The sequence below is a fragment of the Pantherophis guttatus genome, chromosome 1, assembly GCF_059756535.1.
Source record: "Pantherophis guttatus breed Tessera chromosome 1, ASM5975653v1, whole genome shotgun sequence".
NCBI lineage: Eukaryota > Metazoa > Chordata > Lepidosauria > Squamata > Colubridae > Pantherophis > Pantherophis guttatus.
In genome coordinates, this window is record NC_142063.1 from 247287262 (window position 1) to 247308696 (window position 21435).

General features: G+C 35.8%; 1 protein-coding gene across 2 annotated transcripts in view; it reads right to left on the reverse strand.

Annotated features, from left to right (window-relative positions):
- The window catches only part of REV3L (REV3 like, DNA directed polymerase zeta catalytic subunit), a 78362-nt gene that overhangs the window by 12990 nt on the left and 43937 nt on the right, over positions 1-21435 (reverse strand). The window contains exons 15-25 of one of the 2 annotated variants that reach the window (XM_087882641.1): positions 20889-20977; positions 19813-19938; positions 18395-18593; positions 15817-15908; positions 15029-15156; positions 7830-7945; positions 7186-7304; positions 5177-5295; positions 3389-3530; positions 2634-2878; positions 1205-1313 (exon numbers count right to left, since the gene is read on the reverse strand). In XM_087882641.1, the coding sequence (XP_087738767.1) occupies positions 1205-1313; positions 2634-2878; positions 3389-3530; positions 5177-5295; positions 7186-7304; positions 7830-7945; positions 15029-15156; positions 15817-15908; positions 18395-18593; positions 19813-19938; positions 20889-20977 (1484 nt within the window). Of the gene's footprint in view, positions 1-1204; positions 1314-2633; positions 2879-3388; positions 3531-5176; positions 5296-7185; positions 7305-7829; positions 7946-15028; positions 15157-15796; positions 15909-18394; positions 18594-19812; positions 19939-20888; positions 20978-21435 lie in introns of both variants that reach the window. The other variant, XM_034409172.3, reaches the window with a different exon arrangement.

The following is a 21435-nucleotide window of genomic DNA, read 5'->3' on the forward strand; positions in this document are numbered from 1 at the left end:
ACATCCTTCATGTTTCCACTCAACTTTTCTATTTATTTATACATACACTGGAACATAGCTTGGCTCCATCCTCTTTCTTTAGGATAGCTTAGGACCCCTTCTGAGTAGGGTAGCTATGGAAAGGATGTGTTATTTTCATTTCTTTCTTTGGGGTAGGGATATGATACTTGCAATTCTGCAGCAATATGGGTGAATAAGCTAATATCTGAGTATTAAATTTACCTTTTTGTGAAATGAGTATTATTATTTATTATTTTTATTTATTTTATTAGTCATATTTCTATGCCACTCACTCTCCGAGGACTCTGGGCGGCTTACACCAAATTCAGTATACTAAATAGCATATTGCCCCCAACAATCTGGGTCCTCATTTTACCCACCTCGGAAGGATGGAAGGCTGAGTCAACCTTGAGCCGGTGAGATTTGATCCGCTGATCTGCTGAACTAAAAGTCAGCTAAAGTAGCTGCAGTACTGCACTCTAACCACTGCGTCACCTCGGCTCATTTTGTACTTTTTGAGTACTTTGTGGCTGAATTTTGTGGTTGGCATTTGGGAGTTAAAATACAATGTCCACTTTCTACTCAATTTCTTATCTGGTCAACTTGCCTTTTGAGAATATGATAGCCTCATATGATAGCCCTTAAGCAGTCCTTTCATTTCACTAAAGCTCTCCTTTGCCTGTTACTTTTTACTTTTCTTAGGGGAAGAAGATTAACTTGTGGTTAATAGGAAAGGGATCCAACAAAGTCAAAGCAGGAGAATTTTGTATTATTTCTTTTTCAATTCTCTATCCAATTTCTGGTTAAAACTGAGTTTCTTACTTTAAATTTTTTTTTAAATCTATGAATCAGTAAGAATCAGAATCAGGGAGAACCTTCTCCCTTGTTTTTCTTCCTAAGGGCTGACACGGGATGAATCTCTTCTTTGGGTGTCACATCATTCTGAAGCCAAGCACACCTGGGTGTCCCCATAGATAATGCTGCTCATCACACTTTTGAATGCTGAAAGGACGACTAATTTTTTTAAGTTCAATACTGTTTATCAATACCTACTATGTTCCCTAAAATTCTATAATTTATTTCCCATAACTATTAAGAGTATGAAGCTGAATTTATTTACAATTAAAGACAAAATTAAAGACAAAATACAAATAAAAAGTAACTTTTATAAACACAACATTATTTGCTAAATAAAATAAAGTACCTTAACAAAAGCTATTCCACTGGGTGAGATTGTGATATCATGTCGAAGCTGGTATAGCAGATCAGGAGACACTCTCAGAGATGTGCATCCAAATTTAAATTCATCATTTCTAAAAAATAAGGAAGAATGAATGGTTCTAAACAGTCCATCTTTTCAGTCCCTCTCATGACCCAGCTTTTCCTGCTTGCAACCTCTATACTCATTCACTCACTTCTTTGCCTACTATTTTCTCCTTCTATCTTACAATCTTTTTTGTCTAGTTTCAGTTAAGTATGAATACATTTTTCCCTCTCTTTTCAATTGTGCAAAAATACCAAACTTCTTAAAACAGACTAAAACAACAATATCCTCAACAATAACACTACAAAATAAAGCCAACAGATAAAAGCTGTGCTATTAATTACAAGTTTGGGAAAATAGGATGCTTTTAATTCATCAGCAACAGAACACAGAGTTGTGCTCGTAAATTTCTCTAGAGAAAAATACCAGTTTCTATTCTGTTGCTGAAATCTCCTCACTTGTTTCACTTATTTCTCTCAATACATTTAGATTACTAATCTTTTTTTAGATCAAAAGAAAGATAGTTTGTAATCTTCATTATTCATGTAATAACTGTAATTCATTGTTAGGAGTTATGTGGGGTACCCTTTTAGCCTATTTATATGAATCATGTCATAAATTAATACAATTAGCAAAATATGATATATTTGAATCTGCACAGTCACCATGTTTTTTTCTTTATTTCTTTTTGTTTAAGCAAATGCTCTCTCCAAATTGCCAATTATATCAATTAATTATATTGCACTTTAAAACTTGCATATATAGAGGTTGTCAGTGATTTACGATCACAATTGGGACTGGAATCTTGGTCCTTCAGCAAAGCAGCCATTAATTGAGATGCCCATGTGATCGACACAATCCCAGCATTCCCAGTTGTTAAGGAGACAGACCAAGAGAGCTGCCTGCTGGGAGGACATCTTAACTCCATATGGAGCCGAGATTTGCTCTCCACTCTGATCAGCAGCCCTTTGAGAGCTGAGAGCTCTTAGCCAAGAGCTGAGATTCCCTCACAGCAGGAAGCCCTTCAACAGTGACTCACTCTGTGTACTTGTGTGTGTGAGAGAGAGAGGTGGGGGGAGAGGGAGGGAGGAGAGGGAGAGGGAGAAAGACATTTTGTGACTGGTCTTAACTGCTTTGCAGGACAGAAAGCACCCTTTCTGAAGGCATTGTAAATTTGAGCATTGTTAAACAACTACTTGTTAAACAAGGACTACCTGTATTATCTGTCTATAGGCAAGACAGTTTTTTAAAAGAGAAATTTTAAGTATCCTAGAATTCTATAGTCACTTATGTAATCTGAAAAAGAGTGTTGATCATTTGTTCTATTAGTAATCATCTATACACAGAGATTTATATGATTAATACTTACTTCCCCAAGTTTTCAATATGTCCCAAGCATGTGGAAAAGCAGTAATTGTACGCTATCACTATGGATGGGTATAGAGACTGAAAATCTAGCACAAGGACAGTATTACTATAGAAACGGGATTCTGGCTCCATTATTAAAGGAATGCACTGAGGGGCTCTCATTTGAGCTCGCTGTTGAACGCTAGGTGTCACAGCAATGTAATTCATTGGTTTGGCAATTCGTAGCATCATTGATTCCACACGATACTAAATAAAACAAAAACTCAATAATTAGCAATCCAACCTAGAAATTGAATGCATGTTTATCAACATTATGATGAACAAAAGTCCAACAACTCAGGAGCAATTTATTCACAAATATTAATAATTAAAGCTATAATGTGGAGATCCCAGCATCAATAGCTGGTATAAGACATTAATTAGGAAATAAAAGCTGCATCCCATGTTTATTTTTCAAAGGAATGCCTATCTACTCAAGAACACAATTCTGAGACCAAAGGCCAGTGCCAGAGATAAGACAACAGAAAATATAATCTACCCTAGAACTAATTCAGGAACCAAAAGTATTTGTGGCTAGTTATATCTCTTCTCAAAGAGGAAGGATAGACCTGAAACCAAAATAAATGATTGGCTAAAGCCTTTATGTTACAGCTTGTCTGTAACATAAAGTAATTGTTTATGTTTACTATAATTCTCCACAAATTAAAAAGGATATGTTCATTTTTAAACAATTAAATCAAAGCAATTAAAGGTTACCTGTGATCCTCTTGTCAACACATGCAAGAACTGAATTCCAAACAGCCTTGCCATTTCACTTGTTCTGCCAATCAAGTCCACTTGTTCTAATAGCTGTATATTCCCACGAACACGACTAATATAATAATCTACGATTTTCCACCTTTAAAATAAAAGCATTAATATGTAAAATATTCAAAATTAAACCACAAGAGTATTTTGAAAAAAAATGCCAAGAACTTGCTAAGAGTTTTAAAAATGAAAAACAATACAATATTACTCTTTGATACAAAAGTTAACAAAACTGCTATATGATGGCTCTACTGGAATATGAACACTTATGTATTTCAGATCTATTCATACTACTGGCTTTCTCTACAGTCACTATGGAAAAGATTTTTCATCCACAAAGGTGCAAATCACATATTTAGCTGTGTCAATATTAAGACAGGCAGCTGTATCTTTCTCCAGGGCTATTGTGAATATAGACCTGAACTTCTTCTCTCTCATATATAATACTTGATTGGGGGTGGGGGTGGTGTCATACATCATGGCCCCTTTTGCTTGTACTCTACCCAGTACACTATGTGTTTGAATCTTGAGATGATGAATCTTGAGATGAAGGGGGGAAAGTAATCCTTATTTGATTATTAGTGTTGCAGGGAAGATTGTAGCCGCAATTTCCTTGGTGCCCTTTGATTTGGATATATGATGATATTAATACGGTAAAAACTTAGGCAGTTGGAAATCTGACTTGTGGTTTCAGTTATTTATAGAAATAAATCCATGCTACATTTTAGGAGGTACTGTTAGACCTCAGAAAGGAAGTAGTTTATTGAGATCAGCTGATGGTATCTAGGTGACCTAACATACCTTTCTGTGAAAAGTAAAAAAAAAAAAAAAAAGAGTTGTGAGGAACATGAGGATCACCAAATGCTGCCACCTTTTTCTGTGGCAAATTTCCATAAAGCTACAGAAGATGCATTGTGAATCTTTAGACAATAACAAATATCTTTGTTATTGATTACCACCTATTATCACCTATTACCTCAGAATACAAATTGTCTTGTGAAGCTTTGAGACAATGTGAAATAATTGCAAATTCAATAGATTAAATAATTCTGTTTGTTTACAATAGCATTGACCTAATAATTCAGATCATGTAATTGTCATACATTTCAGCCGATTTCATGAGAATTGTATTTTAAACGTAAAAATAGAGTGGTTTATCAAGTTTACTGTATTCTTAGTTAGTTGTATAGCAATGTATTACGGCACTATTCAGTGAATAGACTTATAACAGAACTATATAACAAAACACTATGAAAACAAGCAGCAGCAGGCCTCATACTTGCCATGAACTGAAACGGTCCACTTCTTCCTTTTTTAAAAAAACTGAGACTTGTTATGAATTGAATCTAATAAATTCAAGTCATTTGTTAATATAGGACACTATTATTCCATCAGTCATGCAATGTCTTTCCTAAACAAACCACAACTAAATAGTGTTCAAGGTCCAGAATGGCATTCCAAGCAGCAATTAATCTAGAATGCAAGTTTAATCTTCTGTTCTCCTTTTCACACATCCAACAGAAGAGAAAAAGATCAGGGGGAGACTGCAAGCAATTTGATCAACCACAAAATGTGCCTGATGACATCAGGAAAATGAATTTGGAGGTCTGATCTATAATGCTGACCTGTTGATTTACAACTTCAGAATGTCACTTACAATTATAATTTCTCTTTTTTAACATATATAATAATTGCATTCAGTACCAGGCAATTAAAATGCTCATTACAGACAATTACCGATAGATGTCTGCCTTGTTGTCAAACCAATCAGACAGAACACGAGAAGTGAAGAGTGGGAAACGCTGATGAAGTATATGAAAGCTCACATTTTCAAATGTATAGTTGGTCAAAGCCACCTAAAAAATAGAAAATTTGGATTATATTTTTCTATAGTTTATATGCAGAACATGGAATGGAATTACATAGAAATAGGTTGAAAACTGAGACAACTTTTAATAGTTTCATTTTACAAAGAATTTGGTACAGAACAGGGCAAGGATTCAGATTTCAAACACTAAATACTGACCAAAATCTCAGAACATATGCCAGGAAAATGTTGAAGGAAGACAAGAGCAAACCCTTTACACCACCGAGAGACACCTTGGGCTCTCAGTGACTTTGAGTTTTGATAGGCTTTGCATCACTAAGATAATCAGAAATGCAGCTAAAAATACTTCCCATCTCTATCAACCAATAACTAATATATTATTGCTGCATTCTAATAATGCAGAAAAACTAGATGGGAGAAAAATCAGCAATAAATGTGTTTCAAGACGAATAGGTTCTATATTTATATCTATCTCTGGTTATTTCTATCTTAATTCACACAAAGGACTTGTCCTTCTATGAAGCCAATCAGGGCAACCATCAGCATCGGATGCCTCGGCCATAGTCAGATATTAAGGCCACATTACAATAATTTAAAAAATATCTCTGATCCAGTATCTGTCACTAGCCTAATTGTCCCTCCTCCACTCAAGAAGCAGGGACTATTTGCTTTTCCTTAAAAAATTTGTGAGTGATAGTTACCTAACCTAATCATTACAAAGTGCAGGAAATCAATTCTAAGCAAAGGAAAAACAAATTAGCCTATAAAACTAATTACAGCATGATTACAGAAACAGAGTTAATTCTAAAAGTCAAAATATTTAGAAACTGGTAGTTACCCATAGGATACTGCTAAGCAATTCTGGGAGTTTATATTCAATGGAAGAGAATACCTATAGTTCAGGATTGAACGGTGGGGAGTTCTTACTGCTGAGCTTGGATGCTTGCTTGAAGACATTTCATTATCCAACTAGGTAACATCATCAATGCAAGTGAGTGCGGAGTTTGCTGCCTATTTATATGTAGTACTTGCTCTGCCACTTTAGTGGGGAAGTGGTTTTCTCATTGGTGATTCCTTGATTAGACTAATTTTCTACATGATTGTCGGGTCCTTTGTGCTCTCCAAGCTTGGTTTTCTTGCAGGCTGCATGATTGTTCCTGCTTACCCTTATGTGGGCTGCTGGAGGGATGTGTAGCCTTTTTGTTTCCTTCCTAGGTTTCTTATTGTCTATTTTGTGTAATATGTATCTGTGCATCTATTGATGACCAATTCATCCTTCAACAACTTCTTTGAAGAAATGATTACACTCAAATTGTACTCACACATCAGACATGAGATTGGAAAAGAATGACTTACAATAGAAGAGAATGACTTAGATTGACACTATACAGACAAGTTTAATTAATATATTTCAAGCAAAATAATACTAGGTTAGTAAGCAACTGTTCTTTAAACAGAAAACCGCCCAAAAGATTAACCAGGATATATTACTGAATTATCCAGCAATAGGTATCTAGTACTATTTTGCTCTACCCAACCTTTGCTATTTCCTCCTTTCCTCCACAATGCAATAACTCAAATAATGTAATTTGATTCTTTCTATAGTATTCTGAAGTCAGCAAAGGTACAGTCAAATAAATTGTTCCCTGTATGCTTTGGACAGTTGTTTGGCAAAAGAGTGAAAGAATATAATTACTAAGGTATTTCCAGATTTTGTATTTCTTTTATTATTTAGAAGCAAGTAAACTGCCTAGATAAAAAAAACTCCATAAGCATATTTCTAACATTCTGAAAACAAGATGAGTAATTTATTTCAGAATAAGCCCTTTGGAAATGTTATTTTATAATAATCTGAATTTATATACACCTAATAATCCTATTGCCCTTTTCCTAGTTTAATAATTTTGCCAGATGTTACCTCATGTCTCATAATTCTCCAGATATTTAATATAACTCTTCCAACAATGTTTATTTCACTCATTGTATCTGCTCCATATTCATCTAGATCTGAAGCAAATCTGTTCTCTTTCTTATCGTCTAAAATAAAAAATGAAAAAAATAAATTTAATGACAAATACTAAATGTGCAAGTATCAGAACAAATCATTGATTTATTATAATGGTAATAAACCATCCTGGCAAGTTGTATGCTGTATCACAATTTAAGAATACAAACACAATGCTCATTTTTTTCCCTTGCACTACTGAGCCAGGAGAAGAAAAATTTAACACTTTAAGAAACAGACCTGCAGGTCTGAATTTATGTCATAACAATGCATATATACCTTTGGCTTCATAGGTAATAAAAATCTGATTGCCTATCCCTCTGTGGCAATTATACTTCATATTTGCTGCCAAACATCAGGTCCCTTACCAGAAATAAGGTTAGAAATACCAGTAGAATATGGGTACAGCTATCTAACATCACAAATTTAGTAAGTCAAATTTCTCTATTAAACTGATGAATTAACAGCTTGCTATAGGGGCAGAATGCACTCAGCTAATGGTCATTTCAAAAAATTGGACAGAAGACTCATAACTAACACATGGTTCACAAACACACCTGGAACACGAGAGATCATCTGACATAAATCAACATCCAGAGCAGCAGCTCTCTGTAAGAGGTATCCCCAAGAATGCATTTGGACTTCATAGCCTAACAAAATATCTGGATCATACCTAAAAAGAGAAAGATATGTCTTCATATAACCAATTATTTAATTTAAATTTATTCATTAAAGCTGCAAATGTCACTAAATTAAATAGTTTAATTTCCTATGAGGTACTGTGTGGAAAGAAGTACACAAATTTGATCTTAAGTACTGTGTACAGATAGTCCTCGACTTATGACCACAATTGAGCCCAAAATTTCTGCTTCTAAGTGAAACAGCTGTTAAGTGAATTTTGCCCCATTTTACTACTTTTCTTGCCACAGTTGAGTGAATCACTGCAGTTGATAAGTTAGTAACATAGTTAAGTGGAATCTGGCTCTCTCTTGAATTTTCTTGTTAGAATGTTACAAAAGATGATCACAACACCAGAACACTGCAACCATCATAAATATGAGTCAGTTGTCTAGTGTCTGAATTTTGATCTTGTCACCATGGGGATATTGCAATGATCGTGTGAAAAACGGTCATAAGTCACTTTTTAAAGTGCCGTTATAACTTTGAATGATCTCTAAATGAACTATTGTAAATCAAGAACTACCTGTATTGTCATTATTTGTCAAATAATTGGATTGGGATTCAAGTGAAGATGACAAATTAATTTGGAACCTGGAGTTTTTGAATTCTAAAAAATGCTCCGGCCTGACTAAAGGCATCATGGATCTGGAGAGTGCTGAATCCTATAATATTTCATTCAGATAGAAAAAATTGTTGATCCACATGATAGAAAACTATTCTAATGCTAATTAATTACCAATTAAAAATAATCAAGAATCCGTTTAACAGAAACATTGGCTAAAAATATATATATACGTATATCCAAAACTATTTTGCTTACCGTTGTGAAGAAAATGAAGAATATTTATATTCAGAATAATAATTTCATTCTTATCAAGACATTAATTCTGTGCCTGAATTGTAGCATATCAAAGTTTCTGCTGGGGGATTCATACATGAATGAATGAATGCTTCTTCTTATAAAATATTTTCTCTATATGGGAAACTAGACCTAAAAAGATTGACTAGCTCAGTGAGACTACACTATGTGCACTATGTAACATAAAGCAGAGTGTCAAGAATTTTTTTAGTCCAACAAGTTTTTGAAGGCTTTTTTCTACACAAAAATTAGGATAAATGAATTCAGAGGGGCATTTTTGTAAAAAGAAATTAAAAAAATACCCCTGGATGCTTGAAAATATAGCAGTTTTTTTAAAGTATTTTTCTGTGTATCTTTAGTTACATCTCTTTTGTGTGGGGGTCTCTTTAGTAGATAGAAATGGAGACCTTAATGTAATTGATACAATACAGCTCTCTGGTTCAGAAATCTATCTAACTGATACACTGAAATAACAGGAGTACTTTGAATAAATAGCAATAATTGGGTGCATATGCTCCCACGTATTGGGAGAGTTAAGAAATCTTAAACATTTCTGTTACTTAAATTCTAGTTTTATAACCCGGAAAGAAAATGTGTGTGTGTGTGTATGTGTATAACAATATAAAACAATATGAACTCTTTATTATCAGCTTTTCTTCAATATAGTCATAAAAATCGATGATGATATTTTCCACAGTTAAAACTATGGCATCTATTCCTGCCCTAATGTTTATGACGAATATTACTAATTGGACAGATAATATTTCTGTGCACATTTCCAAATTCAAATCCAGTATTTTCAATTAAATAAAATTTATAGCATGCACTTTCTTCCGGAAGTTCAAGGCAGTCTACATAAATTATCTCTTACAATTTTTCCCACTGATCTCAAATCATCCCATGAGCTTTCATGGTTTAGAGTGGAGTTGAACCTGGGATTCCTTGGTGCCAATCAACCTTTCAACCATTATACTAGACTGGTTCTCCAATTATGTTGTAGCAAATCATGTAAAAGATTCCTAACTGACATGTTGGTGAGCCATAGTCTAAATGAGTAAATAGGACTGAGTAAGTAGGACTGAGATATATAAGTAAATAGACTGTTAAGTAAAATAGTTTTACTTATTTGGTTTGCAAACTTTGCCAAAACTTCACTAAGTAAGACACAGATCAGAAGAAGTTTATATGAAATCTAAATTATATCATACAGATTTGTCCAACTTTAATACCTGAAAATCTTATCTGTATTAATGTGATGATGGATTCATTGAATTATTTCAACATCCTCATAAGACAAACAAAATATTCATTAAATTTTAATGGAATTTTAAATTAAGATATGTAACTTGTTTGATTACAGCAATGCTACATGTTTATTGCTAGTGTTACGCACAGTCACTCATGCCCTCGTCACCTCTCGTCTGGACTATTGTAATGCTCTCTACATGGGGCTCCCCTTGAGGTGCACCCGGAGGCTCCAACTGGCGCAGAGTGCGGCCGCGCGGGTGGTTATGGGAGCAACATGGAGCTCCCATGTAACACCTCTCCTGCGCGAGCTGCACTGGCTCCCGGTGGTCTTCCGGGTGCGCTTCAAGGTTCTGGTTACCACCTTTAAAGCGCTCCATGGCTTAGAACCTGGTTACTTACGGGACCGCCTACTACCATCAACAGCCTCCCACCGACCAGTACGCTCCCACAGAGAGGGGCTCCTCCAGGTGCCGTTGGCCAAACAATGTCGGCTGTCGGCCCCTAGGGGGAGAGCCTTCTCTGTGGGGGCACCGACGATCTGGAATGAGCTCCCCCCAGAGATACGGAGGATTCCGGATCTGCGCACCTTCCGCCGCGAGTTGAAGACGCTTTTATTTCATCAAGCTGGCCTCGCCTAAATCTTCTCCCTTTTAAGTGTAAATTTTAAATTTTTAATGTATTTTAAAATATGGGTATCTTAAATTATGGGTACTAATTCAGCCAAATTTATTTAATTCATTTTATTCGATTTTAAATTTTGTATATCTATGTGTTTTATTTCATGGCTGTGCACCGCCCTGAGTCCTTCGGGAGGAGGGCGGTATAGAAATTCAATAAAATAAAATAAATAAATAAAATAGTGTTATTTCACATTAAAAAGGTCACTACTGAAGTAATAGGAATAATTACAGCTATTAAGTTTTTAAATTCCATTTTCAGTTCTACTTGGTACAGAATTCACAGAAACTGAGCTTACAAACTAAAAACCTTCATGGAGAAAGCCATTGCAGTTTAACTAAATACCTTCTCTGAGTGAAAATTTATTAATATATTTCACCATCTATAACCAGGAAAGTTTCTTTGATAGGAATATATATGCGTATGTCTCAGATCTGGTCCACAGAGACTTTTCTGCACTGGTCATTTCAGAAACCATTTGGTTATTTCTGTACATTTGTTTTGTATTCCTCAATTATAACAGATAACCAAACAATAAAAACTGTAATCAAGTACACTGAATACATATTAAGAGATCAGCATTAATTTAGCTGCTCTGCTAAATTTTATTTTTCTACCACATGCAGTTCATAGTCATCAAAGATATTACACTGTATAGTAGAATTATACAGTTGTAGTGAAAGTTTGACCATTTCTTCTCCTCTCTGCTTTTCTAATAAAGCTATGAAATTTTCATTTCCACTAATCACAATTTAATGTGTTATCCAAATAAAAAATATCATATTTTTAGCAATAATAGGAGGGAACAAGAAAGGCTTGTAAACTATAGGTTAAAATAGCTTGTTTCCATTAACCAATATTAAAATGAACTATAGTTGTTAGGTTGAGTAACATAAGCCACACTTAATAGGTCAGTCACCAAATTGTTTCAAAGGAGAGACAAGATGCATATTCAAAAATTACCTAGCCTTCAAACTACAGATAGTTTAAACCATTCCCAAACCTTTATTTTATCTGCAAAACAATATAGAATGATCTTTATATGAGGCTGACTGGAATGTGGAAGTGCAAATTAACATATTCTAATTCGTGTCTTTGTCTCATTCAAAAGAATTCTCGAATTTCTACTAAACCCAACAAAACTGAATTTGCAATAATGATAATAATTCATAATATTAGCAACAAAAGCTATTTTGAACACTGTTTTGTCCAATACAATATTTAATGAAATTAATGTCATAACCAAAAATAATGGGTTGGGGGGGGAATATTAAAAATTTCAAATATACTCAAATCCAGGTGGTCATTTATTTGAAATATAATTTCACAGATTTCAACCAGTGGTGGGATTCTGCCGGTTCTAGGCAGTTCGGCCGAACCGTTTGTTAAATTGCTGGCTCGCCCTGCCCCTTGTCCCGTCCCTCCGCACCATTATTTATTGGCAATAAATAGTGGTGGGCGAGGAGCGGGCGAGCCAGCAATTTAACAAACGATTCGGTGTTTTTTTGTAATTTTATTGGCCCGCGGAGCCAGCTGATCGGCTAGAGGGGAAAAAACTGTTTAAACTCTTGCCGCGGGGCTTCAAAGGGCCGCCCTACAGCTGATCAGTGTTAAAAGAAAACAAATGAGTAGACCGATGGTTCCCAAAGTGGGCGATACCGCCCCCTGGGAGGCATTGGGATGCCTTAGGGGGGCGGTTAGAGGCAAGGGGGGCAGCAGGGGGATGCTAGAGGCAAAAGGGGGTGGCAGAGGGGCGCTAAGTGGCAAGGAGGGTGGCCCCCACCCTTTGGCCTGTGCAGTTACCTCCTTGCAAGCAAACAGTGAGAAAAAACAACTCCTTTCAACTTCAGTGTAGGCTAATTAGCCCGTTGATTAGATCGGCCTCCCAACTCTCAGCTGATTTGCTCTCAGCTGTTTTGCGCAGGGCTCTGCTGCTTGTGCAAAGAGCTAAATTGCTGGAGCAGATTTTTTTTTCTCCTTATGCAAATCAACCTTAAAACGAAACTGAAAGTAAAGCAGGCTGTTGGTTTTGTTGTAAAGTTGGAAATTTAGGCAGAAGCAGATTTCTTTTCTTTTTCCTCACCAAAAAAGGTAGGTGCAAACAATGGGAAATTTAGGGCAAAAGAGAAGTTTTCAAGATTTTAAAACACAAAAGAAAAAAAGCTCTATTTAACTAGGGAATTGTAATAATTGAGATAGTATTAATTGTATATTGTGTTGAAAGCAGAAATGGTTAAGTTGTGGTTTGGAGGAATATATGGGGGAAATTATTTGGTTTATTATTATTGGTAAATATAATTAATTGATTTGTAAGAAATTGGATTGCATAGAAATAATTGGAATATTCATGTTCATATTGATTAATATACAAAAAAGAGTTATATAACTAATTGATTTATATTAAAATGCTGAATTTGTATTAAACAACTATAATATTACATAATTAACCAATGTGAGGATAGATATAAAAATAGATGACAATGGGAAGGGGTATAATATAGAATAGAAGGGAAAAATTGAATTTGATTAAGATTAGAGATGAGGATGAAGGGTAATATTGTTTTTTTAAAAAAATAGATGAGGAATAAATATGGCAAAAAGGAAATATAGAAATTGTAAATTTAATTGAAACGACTAAACACCATAGGTTCACTGCTGCCGCTTCCCATACGGGAGAAGAAAGAGATGGAGAGAAAGAGAAATGAAGTAGAGAAATGGGGGAGAAAGAAATGAAGGAGAGAAATGGGGGGAGAAAGAGAAATGAAGGAGAGAAGGGGGGAAAGAGATGAAGGGGAGGGAGAAAGTGATGAAGAGAAAGAGAAATGAAGGACAGAAATGGAGGGAGAAAGAGAAATGAAGGAGAGAAGGGGGGGAAGAGATGAAGGGGAGAAGGGGAGGGAGAAAGAGATGGAGAGAAAGAGAAATGAAGGAGAGAAAGGGGGGGAGAGAGAGAGATGAATGGGAAAAAGAAAGATGAGAGAGATGAGACACCCAAAAATACCTGTTTAAAAGAAAATACTGGGAGCCACAAAATCTGGGTGGGAGTAAGTGATATGGAGTTGGCAATGCCCACCCAGGTTTAAGGTTGTATTTAAGTGTTTATATGTGTTTAAGGTTGAGTGTTTAAGATTGCAGACATCCGATCGCTTCACCCTGCAGCCAGTCCTGTAGGCCTGTGCCCATCTTCCACCTGGGCAGCAGCGGCCTACCTACCCTGGTTGTATCACCTTGCCCTGCAGCCGGCCCGAACGCCCGCCTCGGACTGCCTCCGATTGCTCCAGCAGGTCATTTTTATTTAATTAATTTAATTAAGAATGCTGCAATGGGCATAAATGATGACCAGTCAAAAGTGCGAGGACCTGTCAGAAATCTCTTTTTTCAGTCCTCTGGGTAGTCCCTATGTGCATATGGACTACTCAGAGAGCTGAAAAAGTTATTTTTGACCGGTCCTCGCACTTTTGACCAGTCCTTGAACTTACGACTGTCCTCACATTTTATGTTTTGCGCCCTATCTTGTCACCGTGGTAAAGAGAAGTAGTGGTGAAATGACTGACATGGTTGTTAAGAATGCCGCAACAGGCATAAATGTGAGGATGGTCATAAGTGCGAGGACCGGTCAAAAGTGCGAGGACCAGTCAGAAATGAAATTATTCAGCCCTCTGAGTAGTCCCTATGCACATAGCCATGCCCACCCGGTCACATGACCACCAAGCCATGCCCCCAACTAAGCCACGCCCACAGAACCAGTTGTTAAAAAAATTGAATCCCACCACTGATTTCAACATAGAAGAATTATTATTTTGCTAAATGAAACCAGAGACTGAAAGTCTTGCATTGATTTGATTTTAGAGGGGGTGTAATTTTTATCCCTCGAACAGTAAAAATATTGTATCAAAACTATCTAAAAGTACATATCAGTCCAATCATTGGCCAGTCCTAGGAGCTGACATGCAGCATTTCAGGAAGTGTTTACCAGGTAACAACCCAGATGTTTGGTTTGCCTTTTTCATGATAGAGAAATCAGTGTGCTTTCTTCATTCAGTGAAGCCTTCAGCGGTCAAGTCTTCATTTGTTGATCTTCAGAGATAAAGAAAAATTGTAATGTTCTATTGTTTGGAATTATTTTTTTTTTTAATGCAGACAAGTGATATTTTTTCCTATACTTCCAAAATGGTGGAAGGTTTTAAAAAATTAAAAGAACAGAATTGGTTTGCTATTTCCAAGTTGTTTTGTAAGTCAGACGGAGCAGCGGATTCCCAAAAAAGAGAAAGATAAAATTAATTTCCTTACCTGTAATTTTGTCTTCTCTGAACAGGAATCCGCTGCTTCGTCAGGACCCACCCTTTGCTGGTTGCTTTCAGCAACTCTAGTATTCTGGTTTCCTGGATTTGGTCAATGCCATTCTCATCAGAAGTTTTCTAGTTGGAGAGAGAGAGAATTGCAAATGTACTCTGCCTAGTACACATTTTCCTTGAGAATGTATTCCAGCCAGAAGTTTCAAAGTTTAGCTTTCTGGATAACAATAAGACTTCAAAGCTTTGGCAGTTGATTTGAAGAAAGACACATCTGAACTTCTATAAGTGCATGATCAGAGGATGCTATAAGAGCATGTAAGGAACTTGAAAAAGATACACCAAACTGAATTTGGAAAAGGAGAGGTTTCCCTTTGGAGAAGACATATGTAAAAAAAAAATCATGCCTACCTATTTACTTTTGCCTGAATCACAAGGAGCAATGAGCTTTGCTCTGAAATTGTCATAAAAATCACCCCTTTCCTGCCTATTGGTAGATTTTTTAAAAAAGTTGTATTGTAAGACAGTAAGAAGTTTTCTAGATTTCACATGCATCTTAAGGATATTACAATTTCAGTACTACTGATGTGAATTCTGGTTTAGAGATCTGAATAAATATACCTTAAAAGATAAATATATTGTTATGAAGACCCAAAGCAAACTTTTATAAAAAAATAAAACTGTTAAAATATGGGAACATAAGAAAGAGAAAGGAGACCAAAAGTCAAACAAAATTTATAAGCTGAAAATAAAAACAGAATACTACCTTTTAACAATATTCACTACCTCCTGGAAAAGTGCTCTCTCATCAGTAGCATATGTGACTTCCAACCCTGAGATACCAGATCTTGCAAGCAAAGGGGCATGTTCTCTATTACCTGAAAAGCAAATTAAAATGCATTTATTTCTTAAGAAAAACTTGATCATTTCAGTTTTGATAGTGAGCAGTACAAATAGTACTCCAGGCACTCCCCCTTCCTCCACCTGCTGCAGACAAAGCATGAACAAGTTCATGTCAATTTTTTATTTAATTCTATCATATTGAAAAGCATACACATTTTTGAATTTTTTTAGAATGCTATACCACTGATTTTTCTAAGATTCAAACGCTATAACTTTTCACAAACATGAATCACAATAAATCGTCATATGCACCATTTTATTAATCTATACTAGAAAAATGACTGTTGCATTATTTACTATGATGATACTAAAATTTTTCTTAGATTTTAATTCCTGCTACCAATCTTTGTTATTCTACATTATGAATATGCCTGATTCGGAAGAAGAAAACCATGCTACATTAATCTCTATCAATATGCACCATTTAAATATTGCTGGTCTTACACATGACAAAGAGGTAGAATATTAATCAATATAGATCTCATTAACAAAACTGCTTTGGTATCCAAACACTAAGCTCTCTATGCAAAGAGCACCTTGCTTTCTCTTATACAAAAGATCATGGACTATCTTTTACAAGATATTCTTCATATAGGCAGGAAACAAACTGATGGGAATGATTCTGGATAGAAGTGGCTACTGAACATTTCTCAATGTAAAGATAGGGTACACTCTCCTTGAGGACAGTGCAGGACTATGATAATCAACTGAGATTAGGAATGAGCATTATGAAACATGGTTTTTCAGGCAACTACTATGTAGCCTAAGGCCTGCCCATAGGACAAATGGAAAAATATTCAATATTGTTAGAAATTTATTGATAATCACATCAAAACAATTAAAAACACATTTATTACTTCTAGTTCCAAGTAAATTATTTTTAAATAGCCACACAACACATACATGGCCAAAATCAAGTTGAGGTTGAAACACTTTCGTAGATTTTTCTATTTTAATTTGATCATGATTTTTGTTGTAATGGTCCAACATTAGTCAATGTGTTTTTAGAATTTAAAAAGTTTATGGTAGAGCAATCACAAATGAGATTTTACTTTGTCAGCCAAGAGTATCTTAAATGAATAAAAAATTCAGTATTAATAACTCTGCAACATTAAATACAACCTGTTTTTTAAAGAAAATGTGCTAAATCTATTATGATTGAATTCAGTCTATATGTTTTCTTTTTAGTTTCTGAAGGCAGCCTCTAGAAAGACATAATTTAGTAAAAACAATCTATTGCTTTAAAATTAAATATTTTAACGAAAAATGCTATCAAAGGATGCTAAAGGTAAGAGTAGGAATTACTTAATAACCAGAAATAAAAGTGGATGAAAGATATGTTTTATCATGTTACATTATGTTATTCAGAACTTTAATAACAGCATAGTTACTGAATATAAATCTAAGAGTTTATTACTTTATTCTTGTAATTAAGTTTAAATATTTTTTTCACTAGCCTAAACCAGTGGTACTCAACCTTTAACAGCTGGAGAGCCACTTCACCATTAACTGTTGCAGAGCATAACATCAAACATGAATATTGCAATTTTTCTTCATGGTGCTACCTGATTTTTGGTGGTGCTTGTCACCACATACAATATTTACTGAAACATGTCATGGCGTATCATTTTTCCCCATTGCTGTTATCCTTGTTTCTTATTGGTTGCTGGGAAAAAAAGGGAGGCTTCCCATTCTCTCCCATGGCTGCTGGGTTGGAGTGATTTCTATTCTTACCTGGCAGGGGGATCCCAGCAGCTCCTTCGCTTTCCTCCTATGGGAGGAGGTACTTCATTGACTCCCACACTGCCGGTCCTTTGGTCAGTGCTCCCCGCGCTGCCTGATAGAGTGGAGCGCCGATCAGATGCCTACACTGCGAGAGCCGCCTGTAGGGCCTCAAGAGCATCCAGCTCTAGAGCCACAGGTTGAGTATCACTGGTCTAAACAAAGCCAAAAAGGTACAATACAATAAGGGCCCTCTTTAGACCCTACAAAGATCAGAGAAAACCACACAACAACCCTTATGCAACATATAACATATTCCATGTTCTATCTTTATTCAAACCAATTAAGACAGATTACCAAAACTGAATTCCTTGAACAGTCCCAGGAAATTAAAAAGGACTAGTTCAGCACAAGAGTTTTGAGGCCTGCCATCTAGGATATGCTTTCCTCTTTATATATCTTCAGGACTTCTGCAGGAGCATGTTACAAGATATTAAACACTGTTTAATATACACTTAGGTAGGTGTTAAGCATTACAGCCCTTGCAAATGTTCATAAAAAGATATAAGGTGGAAACCATCTATATAAGTCTATGATTCTACAATGAGATGACATGAATTTAAACACTAGCAAACATCGTTCAAAACCACATTTTTATTTATTATGTTTATTAATACCTAAATACAATAAATTCAAAATATTGGCAATAATTTTAACGAAAACAAAATGAAATAAAGACCTTGGCTTGAGATAGTTCTTGCTCTGTCTTTATCAATCACTATAGCACCAGTGATTTCCATTTTTTCAGTATCTGGCAATGGTGTGTCAGATGAGATGCAGTAGAATAAAGCACAGATAGGATCAAATTCAGGATCCGCCTCCAAATCTCTTCTTGTTCGAGCATGCAATTCTATACTTAGCAGTGTAAGATACTGTACCTACACAGAAAAGTTTACATTATTATCTCTTATTAAAATGATTTAAAATAAAACACTATAAGCAAAAGCTTTATCAACAATCAAGCTTTAGTTTATCCTTTAGCTGATTAATGTGAACTTTTTCAGGAATCAATAAAATCATGCAATTTAGTGCTAAGAGTTTATTAGATTTCTATACCGCCCTTCTCCCGAAGGAGAAGGGCGGTGTACAGCCATATTAAAACACATAGATTTATAAAATTTAAAACCAATTAAAATCGAAATATAAAAATTTGGCCGCGAATTAAAACATACATACATTTTAAAAATTCATACTAGGCCAGTCCGGCTTGCTGAAACAGAAGGGTCTTAAGGACGCGGTGAGAAGTACGCAGGTTGGGGCTAAGACAAAGCTGTAGGGGCAGCTCATTCCAGAGGGCTGGTGCCCCCACAGAGAAGGCTCTCCCCCTGGGGCCGACAGTTGGCATTGTTTGGCCGACGGCACCCTGAGGAGTCCCTCTCTGTGGGAGCGTATTGGCCGGTGGGAGGTTGTTGCTGGCAGAAGGCGGTCTCGTATATACCCCGGTCCTAAGCCATGGAGCGCTTTAAAGGTGGTAACCAACACCTTGAATCGCACCCGGAAGACCACCGGGAGCCAGTGCAGCTCGCGCAGGAGAGGTGTTACGTGGGTGCACTGAGTCGCACCCATAACCACCCACGCGGCCGCATTCTGGACCAGTTGGAGCCTCCGAGTGCTCTTCAAGGGGAGCCCCATGTAGAGAGCATTGCAGTAGTCCAGACGGGACATGACAAGGGCATGCGTGACCGTGCGCAGGGCATCCCGGTCCAGAAAGGGATGCAACTGGTGCATCAGGTGAACCCGATAAAAAGCTCCTCTGGCCACAGCCGTCATGTGATCTTCCAAAGACAGCCGTGCATCCAGGAGAACGCCCAAGTTGCATGCCCTCTCTGAGGGGGCCAGGGTCTCACCCCCAATAGTCAGCAATGGAACCAGCTGACTATACTGGGATGCCGGGAGCCACAGCCACTCGGTCTTGGAGGGGTTGAGTTTGAGCTTGTTTCTCCCCATGTTTATCCATCCATGTTAATGGATAAATTAGTGAGTGCCTAGGAATATTCGCCAATCTTGATTTAAATACTTTCATTTTGAAAATTTCAAAAATGATCTGAGAAAAATGTATTGGGTATGTAAAGCATTTTCAATTAAAAAATGAGTTACCTCATGTAAAGCCTTTGCTTCTTGAAGGTTTTGTACACTTATTTTAAAACCATAAGAATTGTTCAAAGATGGTCCTTCAATCTGAGAAGTTTCTTTCTTTTGAGTATTTATAGTAGTGAACTGGTTCTGTTAAATAAAACAACAAACTTATTGCTTAACGCATTGTAAGCCGCCCTGAGTCTCTGGAGAAGGGCGGCATATAAATCAAATTTTAAAAAACAACAACAACCTTCTATTAAGGCTAATTTTTTGATAATTTAAATAATTTAAAACTCACAATCTTATTCATTCAACTGGTGTGTATAAATACTCAGACCATATTCCAGGTAGAAAATCACTGCCATATTGTTATAATTTCTAATGCTTTTTTCACAATTCCGATGGGAGCCTCTTTCTGTTAACACAAGACTTATACCTGGAAAGTGTCTCTGAAATAACCATGGATAGAGAAAGCTTGTATACTCCCTTCTTCAATTTGCTGCACTCAATTATAGCTGATTACAAAAGACTAGGAATAGCTGCACCACTAATACTGACTATATCAGTAATACTGTGGATTTAGCATTTACAGCCACATGTTATAGCCACATAAATTGCAACCTATACCATGTAAAGTATTTTCTAGGTTGTTGCTAATGCTTATTAACATATCCTTCAATAAAAAAGATCAAGCTCAATATGTCAAATGTGTTCTTCGAACATGGAAAGTTTAAGTTCCCCAAAAAGCATTAAATGTTCTTCACCATCAGTGTAATCTTTAAATGCATTTTCAATAGTAAATGCATACTTTTATGTGTAAAAAGCTAGGAACAAGTTTTCGTATTAAGTCATCAGAAATCAATCTAAAAGTGATTTCTGATATGGTGTATCACAGAAAGCCATTTTACAAATAATTCCTAAGCAATTTTCAGTATTCAAAGGTATTTATTTTACTCTACTAGGCTCATTTCAGACTGCCCTATCATATCAACTTCCACAAAGAAGTTAATCTAGAATGAAATGAAGCAGGATGATTTAAAAACAAAACTTAAAAGACAAAAACCAAGTTAGCATAAAGTTTCATTCTTTCTTCTTACCTTAATTTGTGTTGTTAAAAGTACTTTACGAAGTGCATCAACATTTCTTCCTCGCCTAGAACTAAATTTTTGAACATCTCGTCCTATGGCTGAAAAAAGAATATTAATTTGTATTATAAAAATTTCTATGCATTTCAGTTACATAGCTCTAAGCAGCTTAAAATATAATGAGCATGCACACCAACAAAACAAGTAAACTGTAAGACCAAATTACAGTTGGTAATAAATACAACTCTGAATTAACTTCAATTCATGGCAGAACTGTATAGTTTCTTGTCAGGAATATTACAATGACAATCAAAAGTCCCTTCCAACTCTGATATTCTGTATTCTGTACAATGGATTAAATTATGTACAAAAACTTTGAAGGTTTATTTTAATTAAAAAGTTGCAGAGCACATGCTTTGCATTCAGAAAGCTACTGGTTCAATCACTAGCAACTTCAAATAGTGAGTAAAAATGAATATTTTCCAGATAGAATACGTGTTGTACATAAAACAAGCAAATGTTAACCCCAATACTAAATCACAGAATGACATTTGATCAT